Here is a 20,550-nt window from a genome sequence, read left to right as displayed (position 1 = left end):
GATGAGGTAACACTCATTTGAGCTCATCCTGTATGAAGCTCCTCTGTGGTCTCCTGTCCTGTAGGAGCCCTTCCCCGCTCTGCGCTCAGAGTTCTGCCAGAAGCTGACGGCAGAGGAGCGGAGGGCGCTGACGGTGTTCCTCACCTCGGCCGATACGGGAGGGTTCACCCGGGAGCTGCACGAGGTCCTCCTGCTGAAGACCAGCGGCTTGGTGCCGGACCAGGAGTACAACCCCCACTGGGAGTAAGACCCTGCACGTCCAACCCACCGCCGGCCCCTAAAGCCCTGTGGGATTCAACTCAATGATTTATGCTTTTCACCTAGGTTGCGTGCAATCGTGTGTGTGTGTGTGTGTGTGTGTGTTTGTGTGTGTGTGTGTGTGTGTGTGTGTGTGTGTGTGTGTGTGTGTGTGTGTGTGTGTGTGTGTGTGTGTGTGCCTGCGTGCGTGCGTGTGACTGTGTGAATGATTAGTTGAAGCAACACACAATCAGTAGATGTTTTTGACCAGAAGTCCTTGTTTTCATAATCCTCGTTGAATTGCTTTTATTGAAAGAAAGGAAACCGGAACAAGACAGAAATTAAAATAAATCAGAATAAAATACATTTTGTTGTGAAGACGACACTAGTTGTTTGCATACATTGCATTTATGATTGCACTTATTCATTTGTAAGACACATAATAAGAATAATAGGGAATATCGGAAACAGGCAGAAGGTGAGCCCCACAAGGCCTCCTCGTGTCGTGCTGTTTCCCTCTGGAGCGGACTGGACTCGTCCTCCTGGTTGTGTTGAAGCTGGGAGCTAGCCGCTAAGAAGTGTGCCGTTTGTCAGCCTGAAGGATTACCGCTGCGCTCTCAAGGAATGCAGTGAAGGGCCCTCGCAGGCTCAGAGGAGTGTGTAGGTCGTGTCCAGCACAGCCCCCTAGGGAGCTGAACTCCTTTCGCTTCCTAGGGCCAGAACATGACCCCCCCCTTCAAGGCCCCCATCCATCAAGGGAATGACCGGTGCTTATGTCAGCCCCCCCCCCCCAGAGCCACAGGTCACCAGTGTTGAGCTGGCAGCTGGCCCAGTGAGGAGGGGGGCATGTGGGAAGACACCAGTGAGGCTAACTGTTGCATCTCCCCCCCCCCTTCTGTCTCCAGCATCAGGTCCACTCTAGAGAGCCATCTGGAGCTGAAGAACCTGCCCCCTCTGCAGGGGCTGGACGCACTACCGGGCGACATCAACCTGGCCAAGGGGGCGGAGGTGTGGAGGATGGCGGTGGCGTTTAAGAGAGGATAGCGTCGCGGCTACGGAACATTCCACGGTCCATTCCGTTTTGAAGTCCACACATTAATAATAATAATAATAATAAATAAAATGTATATAGCGCTGAATATGGTACTCTAAGACGCTTGATGCCTTGATGATGTTGGACATGATTTAATTTTAAACTCAGGAACTCTGGGCCAATCTTGTGCTTAATGTAGCCTAGTCCTCGGGACCAAAGCCTGTTAGAGCTGCTTGTTTACCTTAATGGTTAATGTTGGGATGTTTTAATTTGATTAGCAGTAATTCCTAAAATTCTAAAAGTCTTACTTTTTTTTATAATGAGTCTTACTTTTGAAATCTGTTTCTGCCTTTTGAACATCTTTTCACAAATGTATTTGTATGAATATAGAAACCTGTGATGGCATCTGTTAATAAATCAATAAACCCATAGATGGTAAAATCACTTGCACTACTCTGATTATTACCCCTTTTTGTTCAGTTCAACCAACCATTAACAAACCAAGCCACGCCCCGACGGGGCTTCTTTAAAGGCAGCTTCTCCCGCCTATCACGTCCTCCACAACATACACAGCGCGTTTCTTCGGCCAATCACGGCTGCCGAGGGGCGGAGTCTCCGTCCCGTTGCGCCGTTGCGTTGTGACGACGTCACCACGGAGGTTATAAATCCGTGTGGAGACCACACGACTTCCATCGCACAGAGAGGAGGACGTTCGTGTTTATATCTGACTCCGTGTTTACCGAGCGATGCTGTGGACGGCTCTCCATCAGCGTGAGTACCGCCTTGTGTTGGGACGCCTCCGGTTGATGAAAGGCTTAACTGTTGAGTGTCGGGCTTAGGTTGAGGGGATGAGGATGGTTTTACCGGAGACAGCTGCTCGTTTCACTAAGCAGTGTTGTGAAGGATGAGGGGTGAACGCGTGACGTGTGACTTCAGGTGACAACATGAAGGCAACATTGTGACGTCGGGTTCTTCCGGTTTGCATCAATCCAGTGGGAGTGATGCTTCGTGAAATCAATTTGAGTCACGATAAACCCGGTTGGGATGTCAGGATCTGGTTGGATGGTTTCCCAGAACAACAGTCTGGTGAGATCCCATCTCTCCCACTGGCCTTGTTGTTGGGAAACAGCATACCAGTAACACATCAGGACCAGTTTATACTTCTATCAGAAGACCGCTTATGTCTCGTATCAATGATTTATGTCTCACATAAATGATATTTGTCTCATATAAATGATATTTGTCTCATGTATGATGACTACCCAGACACAGACGTGCAGGATTACGCGTCTTGCTCGGGATATTTATGTTGTAATGTAAAGACGTCTGACGTTCCTTCTGTCATCGTTATATCTCGTTGTATCTGGTGTGATATCTGTGATACACGGTGTTTTAAAGCCCTTAATGTGTAGTTGTGTAACGTAAACGTGACCATGCTATGGCGACGCCTCCCACAGAGAGTTTGTTGTTGGTCGCCAGGGAAACCAACGGGCAAAGTGACTGTTTACCCTGTGTGTGTGTGTGTGTGTGTGTGTGTGTGTGTGTGTGTGTGTGTGTGTGTGTGTGTGTGTGTGTGTGTGTGTGTGTGTGTGTGTGTGTGTGTGTGTGTGTGTGTGTGTGTGTCGCTTTCTGTACCGCTCTGTGTTCTTATTTTATTTATTTCTATGTTTGTGTGTGTGTGTCTCGCTCTGTGTTTTGATTGTATTGCTCTCGCTCTCCCTCCCTCCCTCTCGCTCTCCCCCCTCCCTCCCTCTCCCTCTCCCCCCTCCCTCCCTAAGGCTCTTGAGAGATGATGCATCGGAGCAGCCGCAGCCCCCCGTCCGCCTCCAGCCTGGCTCCGGGAGACCCCCTGGACCTCAGCCTCTCCGGCTCCCAGCTCTCCGTGTCCAGACGGCCCGGCAGTGCCGTCGCTCCGGGGAAGGCCTTCACCCACTCCGTCTCCGTGGCCGCGGACAGCAAGGGGAAACGCAACACGCTGGTGAGCCCCGCTTCACCGGGGGGGGGGGGGGCAGAGGGGTCAGGACAGCACTCAACAACATTCTCTCTCGTCCTGTGAGGATCCATACCACCTTTCTCTATTTCTTAAAGACTAAAAACAAGGATAACTTGACATTTTTAGAATCTTCACTAACTTAATCTCCTTTTAAAGGGCCCTTATTACTACTCACCGGGAGCGAGTGTGATTAGCCGTTACAAGCCGTTTGAAAATCTGCCTCTTCCTGTGCCTTAGTGACATCACAAGTGGGAGTGTCCACCTAGATATATATAAGACGGATTGGACGGACACGCCCACTTGTGATGTCACTAAGGCACCGAGGTGCCTTAGTGACATCACACGTGGGAGTGTCCACCTAGATACTGTATATATTGGACGGATAAGCAACATTTGCCACAGTCCATAGAGAGAGGGAGGAGAACGGGGTTTTAGTCGCCCGGTCCAGGTGCCGATTGTCAGCTCCAGATGGGCGTTGTGCTCGGGCGGCTGAATACTCTGTCATTCGCTGGATGGATGAATAAGGTGGCTTTTTACTCGTCCTCAAAGGCAGAACGTACGTTTGACAGCAGTCGCAGTGGATAGAGCAGATAGTCAAAATAATATCAAATAAATACAGATAAGACTTCAGAATGAACACAAGTGTGAAATATAATGTGTACAATATAGAAAAAAGTTAGCAGCCAGAAAGCTCAATGTATCTAAGCATGTGGACTTAATATATAATATGCCTCTAAGTTAGGTGAGGTAGTGGAGTATGCACTTTGGTTCCACTACAGTAAAGCCTAATGGAACTGCTGTTCTTTTTTTTTTAATACTTTCTTTTTTAGAATCACCACGTGTCTGTACATTCAAATGTACACATGAAACAATGAGACAAAAAACACAACAACAACATTGACAACAAACTAGACACGCACATAAAGCAACATAAACAAACAAGCAAAACAAACAAACAAACAACTACATTGACAACAAACTAGACACGCACATAAAGCAACATACACAAACAAGCAAAATCAACAAACAAACAACAAAAAAAAAAAAAAAAAAAACTGCTGTTCTTTGAGTGGAAGGACAAACATGCTGTGCGTGTGTGTGCGCGTGTGTACGAGTGTGTGTGTGTACTCAGAGGAATGCTATCATGCTAGGTGCTCATGAATGTGTGTGTGATGCTAACATGCTAGGTGCTCATGAATGTGTGTGTGATGCTAACATGCTAGGTGCTCATGAATGTGTGTGTGATGCTAACATGCTAGGTGCTCATGAATGTGTGTGTGATGCTACATGCTAGGTGCTCATGAATGTGTGTGTGATGCTACATGCTAGGTGCTCATCAATGTGTGTGTGATGCTAACATGCTAGGTGCTCATCAATGTGTGTGTGATGCTAACATGCTAGGTGCTCATGAATGTGTGTGTGATGCTACATGCTAGGTGCTCATGAATGTGTGTGTGATGCTAACATGCTAGGTGCTCATGAATGTGTGCGTGATGCTAACATGCTAGGTGCTCATGAATGTGTGTGTGATGCTAACATGCTAGGTGCTCATGAATGTGTGCTTGATGCTAACATGCTAGGTGCTCATGAATGTGTGTTTGATGCTAACATGCTAGGTGCTCATGAATGTGTGCGTGCACCTCAGAGTGATGCTAGCCTTGGAGGCCCGCGCTCCATCAAGAACCTGCGGCGGTCCAACAGCACAACGCAGGTCAACCAGCAGGCCAACATCAGCTTAAGGTACACACACACACACACACACACACACACACACACACACACACACACACACACACACACACACACACACACACACACAGAGACACACACACACACACACAGACACACACACGGTTGTGCACGGTTGCACACCGCCCATCAGAGTATCCGATGGCTCCACTCCTCCCCCCGCCAACGCTCCCAGATGTTGCGTGTTGAACCGGACCAGACAGCGTCTGCGCGGTTCCAAAGCTTCCATCACAGCTGAACACACGGAACTGTTCCGAGTCTTCCAAACGTCTCAGACGGCCAACGGTTGGGCCGGTGTGTGACGTCTCAGACGGCCAACGGTTGGGCCGGTGTGTGACGTCTCAGACGGCCAACGTTTGGGCCGGTGTGTGACGTCTCAGACGGCCAACGGTTGGGCAGGTGTGTGACGTCTCAGACGGCCAAAGGTTGGGCCGGTGTGTTAGGGCCTTAGGGACGTCCATTTCATCGTGTCTTCTTTCATTGTGATGACTCTATTTTATATTTAAACTCTGCACAGTAATGGAGGCCGGGTCTGCGACCGTCTGTGGTCATGGCAACACTCAACCTGTCCAGTGGTGTGTGTGTGTGTGTGTTTTTGGGAGTGTGTGGGTGTGTATGTGTGGGTGTGTGTCTATTTGTTCGAGTATGTGTGTGTCTTTATGGAAGTGTGTGTGTTTCTGTAGTGTGTTTGAGTGTGTGTGTGGGTGTTTTTGGAATTGTATGTGTTTTTGTGTGGGTCTGTTTTTTGGAGTGTGTGGGTCTTTTTGGAAGTGTGTGTGTGTGGTGTCCGGGCCGTGGGGGCCGGGGGGGCTGGCCGCTGCCCTCGGGGAGAAGCTCTTCTACCGGGGGAGGCTCTCTAGTGTCTCTTCGTCGCTCCACCGAAGCCGTTTCTCATCCATGGCTCAAATAAATGTTGTTCTGTGTCTCCTGACCGCGGCGAGGAATGCTCTCAAATCGTTGGGGTCGTTCTGTCTCTCCCTCCAGTGACCCCCCCCCCCCCCCCCCACAATATTATTTTGAACATTTTTGTGTAAATAATCATAGGTTTGAGGAATGATATTGCTATTTAATTAGGGGTCCAAGCCAACAGGTTGGATCCCTATTGTTTTTTTAGGGGTCCAAGCCAACAGGTTGGATCCCTATTGTTTTTGTAAGGATTATTATTATTCCGACATGCTAATCCTAAAAGTGTGCCCACAGCCCAAACCGTAAATGGTGCCGACACGCCAATTGCATGACTAGATCCAGGGCCCTGAGTTCTAAGCAGACGACCAAATCCAGACACGCCGGCCACTAGGTGGCGCTATACCAAGGAAAGATGCGTTTGGGGCTATAACTCCCACACCGAACCTCCCACAGTCAAAAACTTGTACCCACATATTCACTGGAGTCTGCTGCATCTTTTGGCATAGGCCACGCCCATTTGCGTCTAGGAATATTTTTCGCAAAATCGCGAAAACCGCAAAACTGTATTTTCGCTACTCCTCCCACATTTCTTGACCAATCGACACCAAACTTTGCACACGACATCTTCAGACGCACACGCAAAGAATGCATGAAACACTTTTTTGATGCGACCTTTGACGACGAAACTGTAGCGTTTTGAATATTGGTTTATGAGCTAAATTAGACGTGGACTATCACAAATCCAAAGAAATCCAAAATGAGACAACGGATCGAGTCCAAATTTTACACACATGTTGGTGATAACCTTAATGTTGTTCGATAAAAATTTCGGAAAATTTCGCCATTAGGGGGCGCAATAAACTACGAAATTGTATATCTTCTAATTGGCCAAAGGAATGTTCTTCAAACAATGAGGGGACCATCAAGGGGCAAACCCGAGTCTATATAAAAATTATGGTCAAGAATTATTAATGTGGGCGGGAGTTATTTGGAAAAGGAAAATTGTCTTTGGAAAATTTCGCCACAAGAGGGCGCAAAAAAACGACGAAATAATACATCTCCTAATTGGCCAATGGAATGTTCTGAGAACGCGTTTTGGGCTATAACTCCCACACCGAACCTCCCACAGTCAAAACCTTTATATCCACAGATTCACTGGAGTCAGCTGCATCTTTTGGCGCACGCCGTTTCTCAATTTCGAACACATGCTTCGCGTTGTGCCGGCGAAATGCACACTTCTTGGACCCCTGCATAACTGCTTGCAGTTCTAGTTAGGGGTCCAAGCCAACAGGTTGGATCCCTATTGTTTTTGTAAGGATTTTTAGGGGTCCAAGCCAACAGGTTGGATCCCTATTGTTTTTGTAAGGATTATTATTATTATACTATACGCCTTAGAAGTGGTACCACAGCCCAAACCGTAAATGGTGCCGACACGCCAATTGCATGACTAGATCCAGGTCCGGCACCGCTACTCAGATAACCAAATCCAGACACGCCGGCCACTAGGTGGCGCTATACCAAGGACAGACGCGTTTGGGGCTATAACTCCCACACCGAACCTCCCAGAGTCCAAAAACTTGTACACACAGATGCACTGGAGTCTGCTGCATCTTTTGGCCTAGGCCACGCCCATTTGCGTCTAGGAATATTTTTCGCTATATCGCGAAAACCGCAAAAATGTTTTTTCGCTACTCCTCCCACATTTCTCGACCAATTGACACAAAACTTTGCACACGACATCGTCAGACCTACACGAAAAGAATTCCTGCATTACTTTTTTGATCCGTCCTTCGATAACGAAACGGTAGCGTTTTGAATATTGGTTTATTAGCTAAATTAGACGTGGAATATCAAAAATCCAAAGAAATCAAAAATTAGACATCGGATCCAGTCCACATTTTACACACATGTTGGTGCTAACCTTAATGTCGTTCGATAAAAATTTCGGAAAATTTCGCCATTAGGGGGCGCAATAAACGAGGAAATTGTATATCTTCTACAAAATTTCGCCGCGAAAACGCTACACTGACTTCTCGCTACTCCTACCACAGTCAAATCCTTTGTATCCACAGGTTCAGGGTAGCGTTTTGAACACATGCTTCGCTTTGTGCCGGCGAAACGCACATTTCTTGTCGCGTTGTGCCGGCGAAATGCACACTTCTTGGACCCCTGCATAACTGCTTGCAGTTCTAGTTATACTACCTCCCCGTGAAAGTGGAACCACAGCCCAAACCATAAATGGTGCACACGCGCTAATTACATGACTAGATACAGAATCGGCACCGCTACTCAGATAACAAAATCCAGACACGCCGGTCCCTAGGTGGCGCTATACCAAGGAATACGCGTTTGGGGCTATAACTCCCACACCGAACCTCCCAGAGTCCAAAAACTTGTACACACAGATGCACTGGAGTCTGCTGCATCTTTTGGCCTAGGCCACGCCCATTTGCGTCTAGATTTTTTTTTCGCAAAATCGCGAAAACCGCAAAACAGTTTTTTCGCTACTCCTCCCACATTTCTCGCCCGATCAACACCAAACTTTGCACACAACATCGTCAGACGCACACGCAAAGAATGCATCAAACACTTTTTTGATCTGTCCTTCGACGACGAAACGGTAGCGTTTTGAATATTGGTTTATTAGCTAAATTAGACGTGGAATATCAAAAATCCAAAGAAATCCAAAATTAGACATCGGATCGAGTCCACATTTTACACACATGTTGGTGCTAACCTTAATGTCGTTCGATAAAAATTTCGGAAAATTTCGCCATTAGGGGGCGCAATAAACGAGGAAATTGTATATCTTCTACAAAATTTCGCCGCGAAAACGCTACACTGACTCCTCGCTACTCCTACCACAGTCAAATCCTGTGTATCCACAGGTTCAGGGTAGCGTTTTGAACACATGCTTCGCTTTGTGCCGGCGAAACGCACATTTCTTGTCGCGTTGTGCCGGCGAAATGCACACTTCTTGGACCCCTGCATAACTGCTTGCAGTTCTAGTTTGTTTTGTTTTGTAGCGTGGTGGTTTTTCTTTTTCAATACTTCCAGTTGGACGTTTGCTCAGGCCTGTTTTTATACATCGATAGCCCCCCCATACAATCAGTACAATTCCAAATCTAAAGAGGTTACTGCAATTGATTAGACAAAGGCGACGGGTGTGTTTTTCTTTTTCCTTTTTTATTTATTAATTTTGCCACTAATTCGGACTGAAAGCCCCCCCTGCTGTAAGGAGAACTCGGAACGGTGCTCGACCTGCCGCCAGACGCTGCGACGGCCATGTCTTCCCCCAGTTTGATGAGCCATATTAGAGCCCCCCCCCCCCCCGGCCCCAGCACCTTGAGTTGCTCTAGCGGTGGGCTGGTGTCCGTTCAATCCCACGCCCTACTCCCTACTCCTCTGTCTGAGTCACCGACTGATGAACAGCCCTGGTGACTTCCCCCCAGCCCCCCTCTCCCCTTGCCCCCTGTTAACCCCGCCCCCCCAACGCGCTCCGAATATTTTCCTGCCCGGCTTTGTTCCAGAGGGGCAGGACAACACCCTGGGAATGGGGGGCTTTTCCTTTTCTTTTTTTTATGGAACCGTGGCGCGTCACCCATCAATCAACCTTCAAAGACTACCGCTCCCAGAATGCCGAGGGTCACAGGACTACCGCTCCCAGAATGCCGAGGGTCAAAAAGCGGGGAATCCAGAACAGTCTGTAGTCCGACCATTGGTGTCCGATTGTTCCTACGAAGCATCAATTTAAATCCAAATCATAGGCGTTTTGAGACACTGACCTGTCAAACTAAGATGCATCGTTGAATGCTATTAATGAGGAGTTGAGGGTTGATTTCCAACGATGAATTAAGTCGATCTCCGTTTGAGTTTTCTTTGGTCCCCATCTCCGCCCAACATTGTTAAAATGTATTTTTGATTGGTCCTCTTCGACCATCCGAGTCCCGGTTTGAGTGGCGAGTTGCCTGATGATGTGATACTGAATTCGTTTAGTTTGGGTTTTGATTTATTCCGACCTTAATCCCGGGTTTGCTGAGTGTGGATGCTATTTAGTCCCAGCCTACGGCGAGCCATAGTGGATCCAAGTGTTGTAGACCCGGATTTAAAACCTAATAAAGAACAATTAATTCCTAAAATCCAACATCCTGTCGTCATTTGTCCACGATAGAGGAAGGAAACCCTTCGAAGGTGCTCGGTGACCAAGAGGAAGAAGCATCGGCCATCCCTGACGGTGGAGTAGTGCAGCCTGGTTCTAATCACGCGGCTCGGAGGGGTTTGGGTCCTACTTCTCCCTGCAGTTATGTAGAGAACATCCCTCACACGGCCCCCCCCCCCGTCCACCGCACAGCAGATCAGAGGGTCCGGTTACCGGCACGTCTGAGGCTGGAAGGTCAGCGCCAGTTCTGAACCTCATCTCCATGGCAACACTGGACTGCCTGTGCCTCAGATGGACAGCAGATGAAAGAGGCCGCGCACTGCTGCAAGAAGGGTCGCAGAACTGGCTGATCCCAACGCAGTTCCCTAATCATTTGTAAATGATTAGAGCTAATCAATCGCAGATACACGATAACCGATGGAGGCAGACACACACCTCCCAAAAGTTGGGAGGTGTGTGTCTGTCTGGATGGAAGGGGCGGTTACACAATGATCTACAACTCCGCACAACTGGACTCACCCAGACGAGGCTGCCTGTGATCCCAGGACCGGAGTGGTAAGGCATTCTACCGTGGTCTGGTTGAGGTATGGATTCTACGCTTCATTCTGCATGCCAAACATCAGTCACCATCGAAACTTAAGTTTTGGTTTTCTAACTACGAGGATGGGTCGAGCAAACAGTGAATCCTCATTATTGCGTTGTCTTATGTTGCAGGTTGTTCTGTCTGGGCTTCAGGATGCTGGTTGTAGCTGTTGCTGAAAGAGTACTTTAAATAGGGTACATGTCATATTATATAAATGCTTTAAATATGTGTAAATAAATAAATATTAATAAATAAGTTCATGATGAGCAAGGTTATAAAATATGATTACAAATGTGTGATTGTTCATCTCCTGGAGAGAACGTATGTGTATTTTGTTAATTGTGTTGCAAGGCGGAACAATTGTTGTAATGTTACGCCCCCCACGGACTGATAAGAGGAGAGAACATGAAAGAAAGTTGGAGCCATAAGCACGTTGTCTTCAGCTCCTCAAAAGATTTACAAGTTAAATGCACTGTATGATAAGAAACTTCAAGCAAACCTCTGTTAGAACCTCTTTTCGTTACAAGCAGCCAACGAGGTATTGTATTTTTGTAATTTCATTTCTTTATTAGTGTTTATTGATGCAAACCGTTATCTGACGTACTGTATTGTACTGTGTTTAAGTTCTCACGGCGTGGATGGTGTGTACAGCAAGAAGAAAGGCATCAATAAACGCCCGTTTTCCAAAAAGAACTGTTCCTGTGTTGCCGTGTATTCGAAAGGAGTTACAGTGAGAACTCGACTGCCTTCGCGGGTAGGAGAGACACGGGACCATATGGTGGAAGAAGACGATAGAAGCAAGTTCAACGAACATTGATAGCTAAGTTTCCATTCATGCTAGCGCATCTCGAAGACGAAGATTAGCCTGCCTGTCAATCAAGTCGATTTCCAGGACAAAGAAGCCCCGCCAAAGCCAAGTGGTGGGAGAAGAAGTTTCTGGAATTCACAAGGACTCAGGTTATCACTTTGCAAACGGTGCCTAGTATGAAGGTTTCAAACTAGTATTATGTTCATTTGCTGATATTGTCGAACTGTATGTGTTTAACTGCAAATTAGTCCAACTGCAGACCAAGAAGGCTTTTAGTTTCAAACGGTGCAACAGCATAATTCAAAAGAAAGATTTTGTAATTTCAGTTCATTCTGCCAGGTGTAAAAGGCATTCTTAAGTTAAAGCAAGATTGGCATATTTCTGTTAATTAAGCCAGCTTAATAAGGCATCTTTGAGTTTGGTCAAGATTTATACATTTTCTGTTTACTAAGCAAAGGGCATTTTAAGTTGAATTTATAAGTCTATGGGAGACTCAATGTACATATAAACCCCAAATTAAGTAATAATCAAAATAGGCCCAAGTAACTTCCTCTTTATTAAGAGCTTTCTGCACAAACCTTTAGGAAGCATTTGCAGAATTAACAAGTAAACAGTAGGCTGTTCAAGTAAAACATAGCCTAGGCTAAATAGGCCTAATTTAAGTGACTAGGTATTTTCAACTCATATAAAACTACTTCCAAATTAGTTTAATTAATCTTCTCAACACATTGTCAATTGACAAGCCTCATTATTTCAATATGTCTGATTCAAGCACAAAGGTTACAGATTCAAACATAAATGTTACAGAACCAAACACAGATATTATAGAACAGATCACAAGCTCACATATTACTGAACAACACACAGACTCACTAGCTCAGCCCGAGGTTGATGCCCAAGCTGTAGAAGGAGAAGACACTGTGCGAAGAAGCAAAAGAACTCGAACCTTGACGGAAAAGGGGAAAGAGCTCCAAGAAGAAAATTCAAAAGGCGTACATCGCAGATACAGACTTGCCTATGAGAAATGGAAGTGTAATGCGAAGCTAGCTAAAGAATGGTTGAGTGATGAAATCTCAGATGAAGAATTAAACAAGTTGATTGACGATCTACAATCCACATGCACAGATGTTAAGACAACATATGAAGAACTCCGTCAAATACAAGCTCCTGATGCAGACGTGCGACGCAAAGTGGATGCATGTGTAGCTATGTCCGAATTCATGATTAAAAGAGCACAACAACTCATTGATGGTGACGCTGCATTGAATGAGGAACAATGGCCAGACGTCGGCTCCATTCTCAATTCATCAAGTCCATCATTAAAGTCTCTATACCTCCGTTCAGAACACAACACTCATTCGAGCAATCATTCAGTCAAGAGAGATGAGGCTGTAGCAGAAGCAGCTGCTGCCAAAGAAGTTTTGTCAGTGCTAGAGGAGCAGGACAAGGAAGTCACTGAACTTCAAAGACTGGAGGCTGAATCGCTAGCCAGACAACAGGCAATACAAAATCAGCTCCGAAAGCTTGAGCGCTTAGAAGAAGTAAAAAAGCTGAATGCAGCCAAGGCCCGAGTCAAGGTGTACGATGAACTCAGTGACAAGTCCGAAGTAGTTAGTCTACCACATGATGTCAAATTGCCATATAAGTTACAAACCCACAAAGCATCAAGTCCTGCATTCATTCCTCAACAAGCTCAAGTACAAAGTCATTATCATCCCGACGTTCAATTAGTCGCACAAGTCTCACCAAAAGGGCAGGCACAAGGTCCTGATCTAGCAACTGCTCTCGCTGAAGCCATGAGTGCTAATCGTCTCCCAACACCTGAACCTACAGTATACACGGGAGATCCCATAAAGTACAACGACTGGAAATTATCATTTCAAATACTAATTGACCGAAAAGGCATTCCAAAAAATGAGAAACTCTACTACTTGAGAAAGTATCTAAGCGGTGCTGCGAAGAAAGCTGTCGAGGGACTCTTCCTGATCGGCACAGAGGCAGCGTACGACACTGCATGGAAGCTGCTAGAGAAGCGCTTTGGAGACCCTTTCGTAATCGGGAAGTCCTTCAGAGACAAGCTGCATGCGTGGCCAAAGGTAAAATATAAAGACGGATGCGAACTCAGAGAACTTGCAGATTTCCTCCAGAGCTGTGAGGCCGCAATACCTCATATTAAGACGCTAGAGATTCTCAATGACTGCACTGAAAGTCAGAAGATCTTGTCAAAGCTCCCAGACTGGCTTGTGTCGAGATGGAATCGTAAAGCAATGGAAGCAAGACAAGCAAAAGCTGAATATCCTCCTTTCAAAGAGTTGGTGAACTTCTTATCAAAGGAAGCGGATCTGGCGTGTGACCCAATATCCTCTGTCCAAGCACTCAAGAATACACAGAATGAGAAACCAAGGCAGACAAGGACTGAAACCATAAAGGCAAAAACATTGTCGACAAATACAACACAGAACACTGTCTCTTGTGTCTTCTGCAAGAAGTCTGGACACCGGCTGGAGAAGTGTTTTAAGTTTGTCGAAAAGACAGTCCCAGATCGCATCAAATTTGTACAAGAAGAAAAACTTTGCTTCGGCTGTCTAAAGACCGGTCACCACTCCAGAAATTGTGAGGATAAGAGCAAGTGTGATACATGTCGACGAAGACATCCAACATGCTTGCATGACGACAACTTCCAAAAGAGTTCTCAAGCAAAGAAAGTGGAGAGCGACTCAAATAAAGCCAGAGGAACAGAGCAAACCCCTGCAACTGCCACTGCAACCACCAATAGAGTTGCCCAAGGCAATCAAGGCTCACACACATCCTCAATAGTACCAGTCTGGGTGTCCTCCACAAAACAGCCTGACCATGAGATCTTAACATATGCATTGCTGGATACGCAGAGTGACACGACATTCATCCTTGACCAAGTTGCTCAAGAGCTCAACACGAAGAAAGAGAATGTCTGTCTGCGGCTTTCCACAATGTCTTCAGTTTCTACAGTCATACCCTGTCAAAAACTGTACAACCTTCACGTGAGAGGCTACAACATTGACAAAATGATTTCACTACCACCTCTCTTTTCACGCGAGTTCATTCCTGCTGAGAGGTCGCACATTCCCACCTCAGAGACAGCTAAAAAATGGCCTCATCTTGAACCATTGGTCGACAAGATTCCTCCACCATTGGACTGCCAAGTCGGCCTACTTATAGGCTACAACTGCCATCAAGCTCTTCTTCCCAGAGAAATCCTATGCGGAGAAGAAGGCCATCCATATGGTCAACGGACCGACCTTGGATGGAGCATTGTAGGCTGTTCCAAGCCAGCTACTGAGTATGAAGATGCAATAGGTCTGAGCCATAGGGTCATTGTACGACAAGTGACTCCTGCTGCACAACCTCTAAGTCGGCTCAAAGAAGAAGTACACTTCGTCTGCAGAAATCAGGTCAAAGAGCTGAATCCGTCTGAAATCATCAAGGCACTTGAAATGGATTTCACAGACCAGTCAACAGACGACAATCCAGTCTCTCAAGACGATCTTCTCTTCATGTCAAGAGTGAAAGAGGGGATAAGACAGAAAGAAGATGGGCACTATGAACTACCACTTCCGTTCAAGAAAGAGAAACCCAGTCTGCCAAGTAACGAAAGATGTGCAGTTAACAGATTAGCAGCACTGGAGAGACGACTAAGAAAGAACGAACAATACTACAATGACTATGTTCTATTCATGAATGACATCATTGCTCGTGGAGACGCTGTCAAAGTCCCAGAGTCTGAACTCCACAAGCAACCAGCATGGTATATTCCGCACCACGGAGTCTACCACCCTCACAAACCAGGGAAGATACGCGTAGTCTTCGACTGTTCTGCACGTTTCCAAGATACATCGCTCAATGATCACCTCTTAACTGGACCAGACCTGACGAACACTTTGGTCGGTGTGCTGATCCGATTCAGGAAGGGCCCAATCGCCATAATGTGTGACATTGAGAAGATGTTTCACCAATTCCACGTGGCAAGAGAACACCAGGACTACTTGAGGTTCCTCTGGTGGGACAAAGGCGATATGAACTCTAAACCCTCGGTGTACAGGATGCGCGTGCACTTGTTTGGGGCAGCTTCATCACCCGGCTGCTCCAACTTTGCCCTCAAGCACCTTGCCGCACAAGGCCGCGGCCACTACAATGAAGAGGCGATAAGGTTCATCCAGAGAAGTTTTTACGTTGATGATGGCCTAACAAGTGTTTCCACAACCACAGAGGCAATCAGCCTGATCAAAGAATCAAGAGCCCTATGCAGAACGGGAAACTTGAGACTACACAAGTTTGTGTCAAACAGTAAGGATGTGATCAACTCAGTGCCACCAACAGAATGTACTCAAGTCAAGGATCAAGACATAGCACTAGGAGAACACATCGAACGAGCCCTCGGTGTCCAGTGGTGTGTTGAAGCAGACGAGTTCCAATTCAGAATCATCGTGAAGGACAAACCACTCACTAGAAGAGGAGTGCTCTCAACTATCGCCTCTGTCTTCGACCCACTTGGCTTTGTGGCGCCATTCATACTGCTCGGTAAGCAGATTCTTCAAACACTGTGCAGCGAGAAGGTAACCTGGGACGAAGCGCTTCCAGAACACGTTCGCCCACGGTGGGAGTCATGGCTGAGAGACTTACCTGAGCTGGCATCTTTGAAAATCCCAAGAAGTTACTCACCTGAAGAATTCGGGAAGACTTCAAAGTATGAACTACACAACTTTTCAGACGCAAGTTGCATAGGCTACGGTGCCTGCTCGTACCTTCGAGTCACAAGTGAAACCGGACAGGTCAGCTGTTCACTCATCATGGGAAAGTCGAGGGTCGCCCCCACGAAACTGACCACAATCCCAAGACTTGAACTATCATCTGCAGTCACCTCTGTGCGCAGTGGTGACTCCATCAGAGGAGAGCTGGAAATAGAAGCTCTGCCAGAGTACTACTGGACTGATTCAAAGGTAGTACTAGGCTATGTGAATAATGATGCCAAGAGATTCCATACATTCGTTGCGAACCGCATACAGCGAATCAAATCAAGTACCGACTCTGCACAATGGCACCATGTCAGCTCCGAAGACAACCCAGCAGACCTGGCGTCTAGAGGAGCCAGTGCAGCCCAATTGAAGGACTCTTGTTGGTTGAAGGGACCAGACTTCCTTTGGCAACCCAATCTGTCAATTAAAGAACCAATAGTAGAAATGGATGATGCTGACCCAGAACTGCGGAAAGCCTATGTTCATACTGTCAAAGTCGAAATCAAAAACCCATTGCTCAGCCATCTAAGTAAGTTCTCAGACTGGTCAAGAGCTGTGAAGGCTGTCGCTAGACTAAAGAAATACATCAGGAAACGTAGTGGAGGTCAAGTAGGGACCGGCGAAACTACAAACCTGGAAGAGAGACGCGAAGCAGAGCTGTTCATCATCAAGCTTACACAAGAGGAAGCCTTTGCTGATGAACTAAAGAAAATCAAATGCAACGGAGCTGAAAAACTCTGCAAGCGCAACAAGCTCTACCGACTGAACGCCTACCTTGATGTGAATGATATCCTCAGGGTGGGAGGACGGTTGTCTCAGTCAGCTCTGCACCACGATGTGAAGCATCCAGCAATACTGCCACGGAAAGCACACGTGTCAGACCTGATTGTCAAGTATCACCATGAACGTGTACACCACCAAGGAAGAGGGATGACAATGAACGAGATACGCGCAAATGGCATATGGATTCTTGGATGCGGAAGTGTCGTCTCCTCTCACATCTACAAGTGCGTCCCATGCAGAAAGTATAGGAGAACCACAGAAGTTCAACAAATGGCAGATCTCCCAGAAGAGAGAACTCTGACAAGTCCTCCATTTACCTACTGCGGACTCGACTGCTTTGGTCCATTCCTTGTGAAAGAAGGAAGAAAAGAACTTAAACGATATGGGTTGATCTTTACCTGCTTATGCTCTAGAGCAGTGCATATAGAGACCCTAGACGACATGACCACTGATGCGTTCATTAACGCCCTCAGAACACTCATAGCCATCAGAGGCCCTGTGCGACAACTGAGGTGTGATCAGGGGACAAATTTTATGGGTGCTAGAAGAGAGTTTGCAGAGCTACTCAAGGGCATGGATCAAGAGCGCCAAAGGGAAATCGGTTGTGAATTCATTGTGAACATCCCATCAGCAAGTCATATGGGTGGAGTCTGGGAGCGCCAAATTCGAACAATTAGAAGCATCCTGACGACCATGTTCGACAAGTGGGCAAACAGACTTGACACCACAAGCTTGAAGACGCTCATGTACGAAACGATGGCCATTATCAACAGCCGACCTTTGAGTGTTGAACATCTCCACGACCCAACAGCTCCAGAGCCTCTTACGCCAAACCATATTCTCACCATGAAATCTGCAGTCATACTGCCACCTCCTGGACAGTTCTGTAAAGAGGATCTGTATCTGCACAAGAGATGGAGAAAGGTGCAGTTCTTGGCGAATGAATTCTGGCAAAGATGGAAGCGAGAATATCTGCTGAACCAACAACAACGTCAGAAATGGCACGGACCATCAAGGAACTCACAAGTGAACGACATTGTGATCCTCAAGGACGAGTGCGCCCCAAGAAATGAATGGAAGCTCGCAAGAGTAATCAAAGCTCAGCCTGGAAGAGATGGCAAAGTGCGCAAGCTGAAGCTGGTGCTCAGTGAGACTTCTGTCGACAAGGGCAAACCTCACACAAGACTGATTCATTTAGAAAGACCTATTCACAAAATAGTAACGCTAGTAGAAGCCGTTTAGGACGCACACACACACACAGGCTACACACACAGTCATGCACACACGCACACAGATACTTAAAACTGGTGAAGATAAAAGGGAGAAATCCCACATCTCAGGTCAATGAGTGATTTGGTGGGAGTGTAGCTGTTGCTGAAAGAGTACTTTAAATAGGGTACATGTCATATTATATAAATGCTTTAAATATGTGTAAATAAATAAATATTAATAAATAAGTTCATGATGAGCAAGGTTATAAAATATGATTACAAATGTGTGATTGTTCATCTCCTGGAGAGAACGTATGTGTATTTTGTTAATTGTGTTGCAAGGCGGAACAATTGTTGTAATGTTACGCCCCCCACGGACTGATAAGAGGAGAGAACATGCAAGAAAGTTGGAGCCATAAGCACGTTGTCTTCAGCTCCTCAAAAGATTTACAAGTTAAATGCACTGTATGATAAGAAACTTCAAGCAAACCTCTGTTAGAACCTCTTTTCGTTACAAGCAGCCAACGAGGTATTGTATTTTTGTAATTTCATTTCTTTATTAGTGTTTATTGATGCAAACCGTTATCTGACGTACTGTATTGTACTGTGTTTAAGTTCTCACGGCGTGGATGGTGTGTACAGCAAGAAGAAAGGCATCAATAAACGCCCGTTTTCCAAAAAGAACTGTTCCTGTGTTGCCGTGTATTCAAAAGGAGTTACACTGGTCTTGTGTCTGATGCTGGTGACCCTGTATGCTGTGCAGGCACAGAGGAAGCAGCAGAGCCTGGAGTGGGACTACAGGTCTGAAGGTGACTTCACCTCTTCAACTTGTCTTCACACTTAATCAGTAGACCTCGTATACCGCATGCATACGGTTAGTCGACCGGGCAGTCTCGTCCCTGGAGACTAGGAGGGGGTATTGGTAAGAAAATGGCGATACTATACAAGGGATACAATTAAATATATTGCATATCGATCATTTCATAATGTGATCTATTTCTTTAAGTTCAATTTAATGATCCATTTTTTTGTACAAAAATGCATATCTATGCTCAAGATTCACAGATTATTCACAATCAATTTCCTTGAGGGAGTCATCCCAAAAGGATCAATAAAGCCTAATCTAATCTAATTACCTTAATATTTGTTGTGTAATTCAAAACCTAATTCTTCATGTTTGAAGGACGTCCATCTTTCTGATCTAATGACGGATGGGCTTACTCAAAATCACAATGTGATGCATGTTAATATACATGTTATATATTGTGATGTTGTATCACGAAATATATTGTTAGACATGCAAATATACAAGTTATATATTGTGATAAATATTCTTGTATCACAATATATATTTTTATACATGTAAATGTACATGTTATATATTTTGAAAATGTGTCTTCACGATATTTATTATGTACACTTGGTTACGCAAATGAGGCCATTGCTGCCAAGAAACATGAGTAAACAATTACAATTATACAACATAACACCGTGAATCGAGGTAATGTATATTTCCTTTTTCGGTCGAAATTGTCTGTGGTCTCTTTAGCACAGAAGGTCAATGCCAGAGGATGCGCCAACCTCACCCTGGTCTTAGACAACTGGAAATACGCGATCATGACGCAGGTCAAAGACCTGCTCCTGCATGACCACAGCACTGTGCTGCCGGACTATGGAAGGTGAAAACATCAAACACCACCTCACTACACGTTTGAGGAGGCAAAGGCGTTAAACCGCAGATTCCTTATCGATATTCACTTGTATTTGTTTCATGGTGATATCTAATATCGTCTAGGATCGGGCCGCTGTCCGACGCACTGGGCGACCTCTACAAAGAGTTCAACGCGCTGAAGGAACGCCTCGGCGACCTCACGGTCAAGTTCGATGACGTGGAGGCCTTCGTGGACGACGTGAGGGCGGGCAGGAGCCCCGCTCCGCCCCGGCGGGAGCCCAGACCCCCCGCGGGCAAGCCGGTCGAGGAGAACGCCACGAACACCGAGGAGCGACGCAGACCGCCGGGGAGAAGAACGCGAGTCGTGGTCAGACGCATAAAGAAGCCGGCTGGTTCCTGAGCTCCTCTTATCCGGCGGAAGTGAAGAAAATAAATAAACTATGTAACAATTATGTTATTTGACTTCATATTTGTGTTGATGAACTGTAGACCTGTGTTGTCTTGATGAGATGAACCGTGTGGGAGAGGTGCCATTGTGTACATGTTTGTAATAGGCCTACATGGTGTTTGGCCGCCCTAGGATGTTCTTCTTTGTAATTTAACCGAGTTCCATTAAACAATACTTGCCGAATCCTCAATTACTG

General features: G+C 46.2%; 2 protein-coding genes across 13 annotated transcripts in view; both read left to right on the top strand.

The window, feature by feature from the left end:
• The window catches only part of LOC115530975 (E3 ubiquitin-protein ligase rnf213-beta), a 36,766-nt gene extending 35,052 nt beyond the window's left edge, over positions 1 to 1,714 (top strand). For both annotated transcript variants that reach the window (XM_030339866.1, XM_030339865.1), the window contains exons 64-65: positions 65 to 243; positions 1,143 to 1,714. In XM_030339866.1, the coding sequence (XP_030195726.1) occupies positions 65 to 243; positions 1,143 to 1,281 (318 nt within the window). In that variant the 3' untranslated portion in view covers positions 1,282 to 1,714. The remainder of the gene's footprint in view (positions 1 to 64; positions 244 to 1,142) is intronic.
• Positions 1,715 to 1,897: 183 nt separating this feature from the next.
• LOC115530976 (uncharacterized) lies at positions 1,898 to 20,537 on the top strand. 11 transcript variants are annotated; one of them, XM_030339868.1, is made up of 8 exons: positions 1,901 to 2,041; positions 3,049 to 3,248; positions 4,909 to 5,003; positions 9,554 to 10,661; positions 10,792 to 10,819; positions 18,959 to 19,043; positions 19,784 to 19,913; positions 20,030 to 20,537. In XM_030339868.1, the coding sequence occupies exons 5-8, from the start codon at positions 10,814 to 10,816 to the stop codon at positions 20,304 to 20,306; spliced, it is 498 nt and encodes a 165-aa protein (XP_030195728.1). In that variant the 5' UTR covers positions 1,901 to 2,041; positions 3,049 to 3,248; positions 4,909 to 5,003; positions 9,554 to 10,661; positions 10,792 to 10,813; the 3' UTR covers positions 20,307 to 20,537. The 11 variants fall into 11 exon arrangements, 4 of the variants coding, with proteins under 4 accessions (XP_030195730.1, XP_030195729.1, XP_030195728.1 ...); XM_030339870.1 differs by having other exon boundaries at positions 1,898 to 2,041; positions 9,554 to 10,819; positions 19,789 to 19,913; XM_030339869.1 differs by having other exon boundaries at positions 1,899 to 2,041; positions 9,554 to 10,819.
• The last annotated feature ends 13 nt before the right edge of the window (positions 20,538 to 20,550 follow it).

The sequence above is a fragment of the Gadus morhua genome, chromosome 18 (assembly GCF_902167405.1).
Source record: "Gadus morhua chromosome 18, gadMor3.0, whole genome shotgun sequence".
NCBI lineage: Eukaryota > Metazoa > Chordata > Actinopteri > Gadiformes > Gadidae > Gadus > Gadus morhua.
This window is presented reverse-complemented; position numbering and strand designations above follow the sequence as displayed.

Coding starts and splice junctions, on each gene's coding strand:
- LOC115530976 (XM_030339867.1), top strand. CDS start 12,227: ATGTCTGATTCAAGCACAAAGGTTACAGATTCAAACATAAATGTTACA.